The 11,921-nt window shown below is 44.4% G+C and overlaps 2 protein-coding genes across 6 annotated transcripts; one reads left to right on the top strand and one right to left on the bottom strand.

Moving 5' to 3' along the window:
- Nucleotides 1–552: 552 nt before the first annotated feature.
- On the top strand, nt 553–6,436 carry LOC105912681 (zinc finger and BTB domain-containing protein 39). Of its 5 annotated transcripts, none has more exons than XM_031565830.2 (3): nt 553–706; nt 1,915–3,520; nt 3,881–6,436. In XM_031565830.2, exons 2-3 carry the CDS (start codon nt 1,943–1,945, stop codon nt 4,814–4,816), a joined length of 2,514 nt encoding a protein of 837 aa, XP_031421690.1. In that variant the 5' UTR covers nt 553–706; nt 1,915–1,942; the 3' UTR covers nt 4,817–6,436. The 5 variants fall into 5 exon arrangements, with proteins under 5 accessions (XP_031421690.1, XP_031421687.1, XP_031421689.1 ...); XM_031565827.2 differs by having other exon boundaries at nt 1,912–3,520; XM_031565829.2 differs by lacking the exon at nt 553–706 and adding an exon at nt 726–1,165 and having other exon boundaries at nt 1,912–3,520.
- A 172-nt stretch (nt 6,437–6,608) lies between these two features.
- On the bottom strand, nt 6,609–10,153 carry gpr182 (G protein-coupled receptor 182). The gene is made up of 2 exons (XM_012841666.3): nt 10,032–10,153; nt 6,609–8,814 (listed from the first exon to the last, which is right to left on the bottom strand). The coding sequence occupies exon 2, from the start codon at nt 8,774–8,776 to the stop codon at nt 7,676–7,678; it is 1,101 nt and encodes a 366-aa protein (XP_012697120.2). The 5' UTR covers nt 8,777–8,814; nt 10,032–10,153; the 3' UTR covers nt 6,609–7,675.
- Between the last annotated feature and the right edge of the window lie 1,768 nt (nt 10,154–11,921).

Here is an 11,921-nt window from a genome sequence, read left to right as displayed (position 1 = left end):
ATCATACCATAATTTTTTTGCTTTGTATTTTGTCGAAGGGTTCAATAAACACTTAAACTAGAATTATCTGGCTAACATTGGATGTCGGTCTTTACAGGGTTAAATTACACACACATATATAAATGTATATGATTTTGCCTTTTAAAATATATTTTCGGTACTGTTTTTATTTCCTAGTTTCGCTTCATTCCTGCTCATTCTTGGCTCATTTTTTGGTGAAAAACAGTTGGTCTTTTATGATGACTATAACAGTAGAGATCAGTGGTAACATGATTAGACTACTTCACTCCACAAATGGATGTGCAACTCGGTCTGCTGTTCTGATTCAAAACGGTCTAATTCAGTTCTCATTTAGCCTAACCATTATGTTTGATATCTAATTGAAATGCTAGTGTCTTAGAAATAAAGTGCAATAGTCGTGAAGGAATAAAGGTAGGCTACTAGAGCGACAGAGTACTTTCTGAATGAATGGAAATCAGAAGTCAAAGTCTTTGAAGTTCTCTGTTACCTGTATACAAATGAAGGGGCAGGGGCAGGGGCAGTGGAACTGACAAGACTCGGTCGGTCATCCACTCATCCAGTGGCACAAGCATATTTTGCTTGTTCCCGCTGCTTCAAAAGTGGGCCGTCTTCATCAACAGCCTGCTGTTGTGACAACCACGGGGAAAGATATCTGTTGGATATTGCTGCTCCTCTAGTTGTATGGGTAAACAGCACCAGTTTGTCTATTTTACAGTTTGGCAATTTAGCTAGCTGTTGTAGCCATTATATTAGCTGGCTGGCTAGTTTATTTGCTATGGATGTTAGCTTGCTAGCTAACTGGTTATTCGTAACTTTATTTGAATGACAAATCAGGTCCAATGTAAATATTTCTTGCAAAGTAAAAAATCAACGTTATGTGTCCGTTTATTTGGTAGACAAGGGCCATGATCCCCATTGCCATGGAAGCGAATTAGAAATAAGTTAGTTTAGCTAGCAAACGTTATTCGCCTTTGTTATGTTAGTAATCTTGCTTCCGCTTCCATCCCTTTACTAGCGTACCATAAGGTGGCAAACTGAGGTGGCAATGTACGCTAGCGGCTAACTCAGCCTCAATCATTATCAGCACGATGTTATCTGGGTCTTGTGGGAGCTAGCTTTACACTCGTCCGACGAGGCTAAATAGGTAGCTGGGTACCTGATATCTGCTTTATTTATCTGTAACAAAATAATTTAACTTTGATGACTAACTTAAACATGAAGTGACGTTATCGCCAAAAATGTAGTCAATTGCATCGGGGTGAAAAGCTTGTCATTCAACAACAATCGAGTGCCTAGCCAGCTAACTGGCAAGCTAACGTTTGAGATGCTGCTGGCGTTAGTTAGCTAACTTAAGTTAGCTACGGCGACAGTTGTCTAAATGGTATTTCATGTATAGCATGTTAATATAACTTTATTTAACGTAATGCAAAACATACGTAGCGTAACAAAGTTATAGTTTAACTGTTAAAGTAATAATGTTAGCTGGTATTGTCAGTGAGCTAGCCACTTGCTCAACGTGTTGCATCTTACCGGTTAGAAAAGATTTTATTTTTAGCGGGTAATTTTACAGAGTTGATGCGGACTGGACATAATGGGTGACGAAAGCGTAAGCTATCCTCATCTTTCTTCAAATGAGCTGTGATACAGGTGGAAGAAGTGCATGTCTTGTTCAGTATCCCCCAGTTGGCCAGTGTGTGTATCTCCACTTCAAATGTCAGTGTAGACAAATTTGTGGATATAAGATTTATTTTGTCACAGTTTAGAGGTAGTTCAGACCAGCTCGTAGAAAAAAAAAGAAAAGAAAAAAGTAAAGGACTTTATTTGTAGCCTCTATCTACACATTATAATATTTGCATGTGCCTTAATGTTGATTTGATCTCACTGCTCCAGTAGGACATACCTTTCAGCCAGAGCGGCAGGTATGAGGATCAGACTGCAGGGCTCCAGTCATGCGGTGCGTCTCCTCTCTGAACTCAACCGCTGCCGCCTGTCCCGTCTTCTCTGCGATGTGGTCCTCCAGGTGGGTGGGCGATCCTTTCCAGCCCACCGGGCTGTCCTGGCCTGCTCATGCACACACTTCCATAGTCTTTTCTCTCAAGGCCCACGCTCCAGTCTCTCCCTGGACTTTGTGTCTGCAACCAACTTTGAGAAGGTGCTCACTTTCATCTACACGGGTGAGGTGTTCACGGACCTCATTGATGTGAGGGTGCTGTATGAGCTTGCTGAGAGGCTGGGCGTGAGGGAGCTGGTGCAGGCATGCCATACCACCTTCCCTGACCTACAGAGCTCATCCATGGGGCAGTGTGGCAACGACCTGGATCCTGAGGCAGCCTCAGCCAGTGCTATGGCTGCCTCTGTCTGCTCTTCCTCTGCTGCATCCTGCTCTTCGCTTTCCTCCTCGGCTGTCCCCACTCCCGTCACCCCTTCACCGCTCTCTCAGGGCAGGGCCTGCAGGTCGGGCCAACCCCACGTCACGTCCCACTCGCTTTCGCTTTCGCTGTCACCCAAGGCTGAGGCTACACAGCCACATATTGAGTACAGCCACGCACCAGACAGCAAGCCTGCCTCAGATGCACATTGCTCACAAGCAGGGACAGACTGTCCCCCAGTGCTCCCCCTGCAGCTCAAGATGGAAGTAGTAGAAGAAGAGGAGGTAGTAAGGGGATGTATGGAAGAAAGGACAGAGAAAGGGAGGAGCGAGATGGAAGACACGCAAGCAGTGGTCAGTGGGACTAAAACGGTAACCAGCGTCACTCTGAGCAGAGTTCCGGAGTCCTGCTCCTTCCCAGACTCCTCGGCCCAGCTTGGCAGTGAGACCTGTGCCCCGTCCTCTTCCTGTGGGGAGCCTCTGGATGGCCTGCAGATGGGACCAGTTGAGGGAGATGGAAGGGTGTCCACCATCTTTGAAGAGGAAGAGGCTGAGGAGAGCAGGAGGGCGTTGCAGTCCGGGGAGCAGCCAGAGGGCGCTGAGCAATGGAGAGGGCTGGCCGAGGAGATCATCGAGTTGAGTGACGAAGAGGAGCGCTACCTGGAGGAGGAGGAGGATGACGAAGAGGAGGATGAAGATGATCTGGTATTTGTTGAGAATGGCAGCGGGAATGACAGCAGTGGAGCAGTTGATCCAGCCAGAGAGGCAGGCATGGCGGCAGCAGCAGCGTGTAAAGCCTGTGGGCAGGCACTTCCAGCAGACGCCACTGCCATACGGGCCCACGCAGAGACGCACCTGACAGACGCGGGAGAGTGCCGTGTGTGTGGAACAGCCTTCCCTGAGCACAGCGCCAGCGTCACTCACGCTCTCTCGCATGTGGGCATCCTGTTGTTCTCCTGTGACATGTGCCAGCAGCAGTTTTGCAGTCAGTCCAAGATGGTGCGCCACCGGCGCCAGGCGGCAGCTCGCTACAGTCTCCCCACACCTGATCAGCTAAATAGTGTTGCCCAGAGCCAAGGGGGAGAAGTGCAGTGTGCTGTGTGCACCAAATCTATTGCCAAAGACTTCAAGGTGAGTGGTCTCAGAAGTTGTCAACATCTTAAAAAAAAAAAATGATGACATTAACAGGAAACAGTTCGCATACCAAAAGTACACCAGTCATCAGACTAATAGTGGTAGGAGACGTCCAAACTCCAAAGGTCTTGTTTGTTTGTGCTTTGTAAACACAATAGCAACAATACATTATATAAATTGGTGACTTCTGACTAACATTTCACTCACTAGATGGTGCTGTTGGAAAGGTTTTTTTAGCAACATTGTAGTTGACCGTAGTATGTAATTAGCTCTGTTTGACTGGACACCCTGTTACTAAGCTGTTCTTGTTACTAAATTGCTCTTATCTTTTTTTTTTTCATTTTCTCTGTCCCATAGGCTGTACGAGAGCACCTACTGACTCATGTGTGTGTCCAGTCTTTGCGCTGCGCTGTGTGCCAGCTGCCTCAGCCCTCTCTCTGTGCCCTGCTGTGGCACGCCCTCACCCACCTCAATCTGGCTGCCTTCTCCTGCCCGGTGTGTGCCTGTGGCTTCCTGGAGCGCCCCCTGCTGGACAGGCACATGGTGCTGCATGCCGATGTCTCTGTGCTGGCCAGAGGAGGGCCAGACGGCACTAACGGCCTTGAGGAGGACTACCGCTGCTTCCTGTGCCCACAGACCTTCAGCTCGGCCGCGGCCTTCCACAGCCACCTAAGCGCCCACGCTGGGGCAGACCCGCAGTTAGTAAGTCAGGGCTGGACTGGTGTGAAGAAGCGCAAACACGACACGGGACTGGACTTCTCATCCTGCTCGTCCTCCTCCCCACTAGATGGTGGTGGAGGCAGTGGTCTGGGCAAACTCAACTTGGGCTTTGGGTTGGGTATGGGTTTGGGTCTCCAGGACAAGGTGCTCCAGGGAGGGTTGGCCTGCTTCCCAGGCGGTCTGCTCTCTAACAGCAATGATGGCTCTGGTGGTGCGATGGGTGGAGGTCCAAAGCAGAAGTGGTACCGCTGCCGTTACTGCGGGAAGCGCTTTGCCCACTCGGGCGAGTTTACGTACCACCTGCGCATCCACACTGGGGAGAAGCCCTACCAGTGCAAGGTGTGCCTCCGCTACTTCCGCGGCCGCTCGACCATGATCTGCCACCTGAAGACCCACTCGGGCGCTCTCATGTACCGCTGCACGGTCTGCGGCCTCTACTTCTCCACGCTCAAGCTGGTCTCCTCACACATGGAGCTGCACAAGGACCACCTGCCACCGGACTTCAACATTGAGCAGACCTTCATGTATAACGACCACTCCAAAGAGCCCCTGTCCAACTTGGACGTCCCCTGAGTTGACGTCCACCCCTCAGCCCACTGCCTTTTCTTCCTCCTCAACTTTCGTCTTCGCCAGGGGACCGTAGCTCTGTGGACACGGAATGTATTTAACTGCCTGTTGGTATAACCAGTGTGCTTTTTCTATGTGAAATCTAAGATGGTGTAGCAGACGATTTTTTTGTTCTACAGAAAACAAAATGCAGCCTTTTAAGTGGTGCATAGCCGTTTTTAAAACACTGCCCATTACTTTGCGTAATGGTCATTATTCCAAGCAATGTCATTGTGATGTTTGTTGACTGCTGTATGTCTTGAGAGTGTGAAATGAAACTGTGTTACCTTTGGAAATGGGTAGTGGCATGGCTACTTGATGGCAGCACATGCATTGTGTAGGTGGACATTCCTAGAGTGCCGTCAAGTAAATGGTGATCACCTCAGATTTGATTTGCTCTCTCGGGCCTATGCCATGGAAGACACAACAAGCTTTTTTTTTATTAACATTAAAGGTGCAGTATGTAGTTTTTGTTGTCAGACTTCGAAAATGCTTTGAGACTTACACAAATGTCATCATTCTGAGGGCATGGTAAGACCACAGTGTTGCACAGTTTAGTTTTAATAGACATTGTTTGTGCAACTGATTTTATTAGTTGTCTAGTATTAAAGATGTATACAGTGTTATAATATGAAGTAAACAAAGCCATAAAAAAAAAGACCTCTATCAACTTTTTAAGATCTATAGAATGCACAATCATACTGCTAAACAGCATATTGCCCTTCATAATGGTACTACTGTGTTTGGTTTAGAAAGAGTTTTTGTCTTTGACATCAAGAAACTACATATCTCGCATTCAAGCTATTGCAGTTCCGAGCAATACAAATAGCCTTGTTCTGCACACTGACCAGGTGAGGTGTTTTTACCTGTAACTGTTAAGTGTCTTTACTGAAAATAATTCCTCTTTCAAAACTTAATTGTGTTATTTTTATATTAGAGCTGTTGTCACATAGATATATACATATATAACCTTATGTGTAATATTTTGTCTCTGTGTATAATACATCGTTTTATTGCGGTGTTCTAATAGGTGACGTAAACTTGATCATCTTGAACACTTAAATATCGAGAACTCCTCTTCCAAGAGACATATCAGTGGTACGGCCAATATAGTAGTTGGTGAAAAGAATCAATGCTGGTACGAAGCTGTGTCATGTGAAACAGAGGTTCCAGTCTGGGTTCTGTGCCGTTTGTCTAAGTATACGAAAATACATACATCTTGATCAGCTGTATATGCCATGTCATCCTAGATCATGTTTATATTTAGGTCATGTTTTAGACATCTTGAGGACTGACCAACAGACAATTCAAACCTTAAGTGTTGACTATGATGATCATTCCACAGCCCTTGTTTTCATTGTGCCTCATCTCGTGTTTTGTTCACTCATACGTTTATTTATTTTATTTATACTGTTCTTATGATCTACTAATGTTTTGTTAAAGACAGGTATCACCATGAACAATACACAGACTGCCTTTCAAAACATTCTTATGCTTTGATTTTCCAAGTGAAATAATATACTGAAGGAACATGTCATGTTAAAAAATATGGTCATTAGAGAATTAAATGGTTCAGTGCAAAGCAAACCGAATATGTGTACTGCTTTTTAAGCGATTTAAGAAATATCCTCCAGTGTATTTTATGTATTAAGAATATACATTACAGGTTAAATGGGCAAGTCTTATGGTCCAAGCAACAGCAGCTTCTGTTGAAGGGGGCACTATTTGAACTTAAAGGTTTAAACATTCAGAAGACCACCATAGTTGACTTTTTTTATTTCCTCTCAGTTCACATTCAGGACTCCCAATTGTATGCAAATCAATGTCAGTGAGAACTGGTCAAGGAAATCCATTTGAGTTGATGAACAGAGGCATTGAGACATATTCTTGCCTTTGTTTGGCTTTGTTACAGAATAATGATGACTGAGGGCTAGGGATAAGAGTTTGTAGCTTATAGTTTTTTATAACTGATTGCACATTGATACAAACATTTGAGATACCTGAAGGTAATGCACAAAATCCTTACAGAAAATCTACAAAATTACAACGACATTTTATGTTTGCGCACACACAGACATAGGAGCCCTCCACATCGGTCACAATATTTTCCCTGACTCTGAAATACATTTTTATCACAGTTCTGCTCCACAGTGTGTTACAATTTCTATGCAGAGTGATGTTTAATACCATGTGTTTAAAATTAAACAAATGCTAAATGATATAAACATGATTTTATACAGTGTATGTTAAGAAATTAAGTTACTAGGCTGGCAGTCTTTTTCAGCAGGCCACATACAGTAAAGTAGTACTGAAAATGTTAAAGACATAGGTCTACCAGAAGAAGTGCTTTTTATTGAGGGCTATGTAGTAGCATTGAATGATGTATATACAGTTTTGGTGGACTTTAACAACAATAATATGTACAAATAATGCAACACATGAAAAAGTAATTCACTTTTGAGAGGCTGGTACTATAGATAGGAGCAATGCAGAAAAGTGTTTGTAGCTTAGTTTCAAAAACATCTAGCATCATCTGTGTCTAATTATATGTTCAATTCATAGCCTGTCATGGTTCTCCTTCACACAGGTAAATACTACTCAGATAGAATAGGTGTCACCAGTTAGGTAAATGAACTCCTCCCCAGCTTTCAGGATTCTTTCTAAGAAGTTCCTCTGGGACATAACATTTGTGAGGGAGTGAAAGGAAATAAATATTTTCTCTCTTCACTTTGGTCTCTGTGTTCTTCCCTACCCCATCAGGTTGTGACAGAATCTTAGCCGACACTTCTCAGAATCTCTCAGGAGTCTTAGTACGGCTTTCGCATCCTAGGAGCCCGCGTCGGACTGGCTGGTGCTGGCATTGCTGAGCTTGCGCTGATTCCCCGCCTTTGTCCCCGTAGTGCCATCAGCTGTGTTAGCATTAGCATTAGCCTGGGCCTCTGGTGGGGGTAAGTACTGCACCACTGAATTGATCAGGTTGGTGCGGAAGCTCTTGCTTAGGAAGTTGTAGAGGATGGGGTTGGCCACACAGTGGAGGAACGACAGGCACTGCACAATGTCGTAGGAGAAGTAGAGCACTTCGACTGTGTTGCAGGAGAAGAGGTGCGGATGCAGGTCCTCCACCATCAGCAGGAAGAACACAAAGTGGTAGGGCAGCCAAGTCAGCACAAACACCAGTGAGTACACGTGCACCAGCCACACGTCCCGCCTGCCCTGCACGTCGGGGGCCGAGCGCACCGCCCGCGCTATCAGCACATTGCAGGTGATGATGATGATGCTGGGGCCTAAGAACTGAAAGATGAGTGCAATGAGCGTGATGCCAACAAACCAGCCGGTGTAGTTGTACTCGGGCATCAGGTAGCAGCCGGGCTCATCCCACTCCACCAGGTCAACGTGTGCGTTCTCTATCAGGGCCAGCACCAGCGAGAGCAGCCACACCCCAGCACACAGCAGCCACCGGCGGCGGCGGTCTCGCGGGAAAAGGGGCTGAGCCGAAGGCCGGGCCAGTGCCAGGTAGCGCTCGAGGGTCATGAGGGCCAGGAAGAAGGAGCTGCTGTAGAAGTTGAGCATGAAGACCAGGTGTGTGACGCGGCAGAGGAAGCGACCCCAGATCCATACCTTGTCCATGGTGAACTCAAGCATGAAGAAGGGCGATATCGCTACAATCATCAGGTCAGACAGGCTGACGTTGATGACACAGAAGAGCACGCCACTGGCTGTGTGGCGCCGGCGCCAGTTGACCCACACCACCAAGACGTTCTCGACCAGCCCCACCATGAAGGTAAACAAGGACATGAGGAAGAGGGCAATGCGTCTGTAGTCATGGTCCAGAGTGATGGTGCAGTCATAGATGAACCACGGTGTGTTGTTGTAGTCATATGGTGTATGATTGTGGAAGTCATATGCGGAAAGATCCTCTAAGGTCATGATCTATTCAGGAGTAGCCTAGTTGTTCAGAATGAAACCTGCAAGATCAGTGATTAGTGTTAGAGAAAGAAATGGAATTAAGTTGCAATCAATTCATGTTATTCATGTACAGCAACTGAGTTCAAATTAAAAACTTGTCACCCTTGATAAACTGCAACAGTAGTGAAACAGCTTTTTTCCGCTCAGCGCATGATAGGCAACAACTGCACATGACCACATAGCCACTGTCACATAATCATTTGGTGATGTACAAAATAAATAGTCTAAGGGATTAAGTGAGCATGATTAGTTGACCCTTGATTCTAAACACGTTTCGTTTTTCAGTTGGTCAGTTTGCCATACACGGTGAGCAAACTAATCTCTCAACCATTCAACTTTCAATGAATGGCTTCTGCTGTCGCTATTGGCTCTTTGATATGTTGTAATTTGTAATACATTTATCAGAATAACAATATTATACCAGATTTTAAATTATTTTATCAGATACAACAGATCAGATTTTTTTCAAAAAATATTTGTAATTGTGAAAATATGTGTATTAATATGTGTAGTATTTGTAATTAGCTATGTGAAGAGATTTTGTGAAGTTAGGTAAGCCAAGCCACCTGACTTGAGCTGTGAATAGACCTTACATATTGTGATATTATCAAATCATATTATTTCACTTTAACAATAAGTGAAATGACTAACAGAGGTTATATATGGGCTCACTGTGTTATGTGTTATTTCTAGGACTGTGCAAATGTGAGACCATAGCTTCTTCTCATGATATGACTTAACATCTCTAGACCAATTTTATATCTCCAAAATTACTGGTGTCTGATTAAATATCCTTATACATGTAACTGATCACTTCGGGATTGCAAATGTAGTCTATGTGGTTTTACAAAAAATGGCTCACCTTACACTTTTGCCACATACGTATATGCATAACATTCTTGAATACTTAAGTGAGTTTAAGAACCTAATTCCTTCTTTGGACAGCGGTAACAATGTGCTAACTATTCATTTCCACATCACATTGCAAAAGATCTTGGGTCAATGCTAAGACTGCTCAGGGATTACAAGTTTCTGAACAGCCTGTAACTTTCTTCTCACCTCCAACTACTCAGCACTGCTAGTGGAAAACACCATCAAGACCTCAACAGATGAAGACAAACACAAGCAGAGAAGAGCACCACTTTGTATCCAGCCTACAGTTCCTAGTTGATGTCCAACAGATGCTTGAGAGAGGCAGCTGTAAGTGTTCCCTTACCTTGCTGTGAGGCATCTGTGCAACAATGAGATGAGGTGAGCTGAGAGACACTTCCCTCTGAGAATACTGTAAGTTATCCTGGGGATCTGTACTGATGGGAAAATGTGGTGTCCAGAGGCTTCTGTAGTAACTTGGGTAGCAACTAACAGCTCTGAAGTATTAAAGCTTTCCCTCCCTCTCTCTTTTTCTTGCTCTCTCTGTCCCTGTTGGCTAGGTTTAAACGAACAGGACATCCTCTTGACAAAGGGGGGTTATGGTTCTCAACAGGAAAGAGGGAGACAGCAAAGTGGGTTTATGTTGGTGAGGATTCAACAGTGGGAGACAAGGCGAGATGTTAATGTTATTAGAGAATAGCGTAACCAACATCAGAATGACTGAATTTACTGATCATACTATGGGCAAAAATCAAAGTGAAGATCTCTCCTTGCAATTTGTTAAATAAAATGTTATATATAAAACATACATATAAAATAAACTTAAAAATGTAGTTATTGTCCATGTAAGTCAATAACATCAAATGTAATACAGCAACCCCCCCCCCCCCGATGTACTAGAATCCCTGAATCAGTCCTTGTGTAACTACTATAGAGGCGCACCTTACCATGGAATTTTGTCGCGTCTTTCCAAGAGTCCCACATTCTAGGAAAAACATATAGGTGGTCTGGTACTGATATGCTAAAAAAACAGCCCCCACACGCAGGACAATACCAGGAAATACCCCAAAAGTCATAGTGCCAGAGTGGACAGCAGGCACAGTGGGGGTAGTTAGGAAGCCTGATGAATATGTGGACTAGGAAGGAAGGCAACCTCTTAACCCAAACTCCTGTCCCATTTTATTTGTTCGAGGTACTGCCCAGGTTATAATGAGTGCCCAGGGCTGATTTACGGAATTCCATGAACAATTAGGAATCAAGTGACATTCACCTCAGCCAAGTGGGTATGTCAGAAAGAAGACAATAACAACTCCACAAGTGTGGTGTATGTCGTCACGCCATGCATGGTCAGTCAAAGAAATGTAAATGCAATTTTGATTAGGTTAGTTAGCTATTAAAAAGGTTCCCGAGTAATATGATTCATATAAAATTTGTTGTGTGAGCAATTTTGCTTTGTGACATTTTGTATGACTCACTTCACAATACACCCTAATCTGCAACTCAAAATCCTCTGACAGAATTAAGATGCAACCTCAAACTTTGGGTAAACACACTTTGGGAGAAAACCCATATTACCCTTTTTTGTTTTACCCATTGTACTTAACAGTGTCCTGAAGTGGCTTCCAGATATGCAACCTCTGCAGTGTCTACCACTGCCATCATGTGGGACCGCAGTAACTGTGTCCTCCTTGCCGTACACATCATTTATGTTGGCCACGTTTCAAATTGACTGCAGATAAATGTGAGGACAGGACGCCATGTTCCAGCCCCTTACAATTGGTGTGTTGCTCGTCAGCACTTTCAGAAGTTACTGAGGTCTGAGGTTCTCCTTGTATCCTCTTTTTCTTTGTCTCTCCTCATCCTGCGTGTTTCCCTTAGTTAAGAGAAGTCACCCCTTTTTACAAGAGCAACAGGAAGCAGACGGTCAGCAGAATTATGGCTTCTGGTAAGGGGGAATGAATCCTGTTCTGGCCCCCTATGTGTTTGCCGCAGGCTCTGACTGCAGCAACCCTTAAGCAACCTGAACCAAACACCTTTATTTCAATTACCAAATCTACTAAAATAGGAGCAAATGCTTCTTTTTGGCAAACTGTAAACACTCACACTCAACACTCACACATTTGTTCAGTCATGGTTATTATGTTTGAGGTTTGTGCAAAGAGGAATTAACATATAGTGACATTCCTACTATGCTAACTGAACAAGGGCCTCTCAATGGAGATTTGATACCTCGTAA

This window comes from Clupea harengus, chromosome 4 (genome assembly GCF_900700415.2).
Source record: "Clupea harengus chromosome 4, Ch_v2.0.2, whole genome shotgun sequence".
NCBI lineage: Eukaryota > Metazoa > Chordata > Actinopteri > Clupeiformes > Clupeidae > Clupea > Clupea harengus.
The sequence above is the reverse complement of the archived record's forward strand: the minus strand, read 5'-3'. Positions and strand labels throughout refer to the sequence as shown.

Coding starts and splice junctions, on each gene's coding strand:
- LOC105912681 (XM_031565830.2), top strand. CDS start 1,943: ATGAGGATCAGACTGCAGGGCTCCAGTCATGCGGTGCGTCTCCTCTCT. Junction 3,521..3,880: donor CTATTGCCAAAGACTTCAAG/GTGAGTGGTCTC, acceptor TCTGTCCCATAG/GCTGTACGAGAGCACCTACT.
- gpr182 (XM_012841666.3), bottom strand. CDS start 8,776: ATGACCTTAGAGGATCTTTCCGCATATGACTTCCACAATCATACACCA.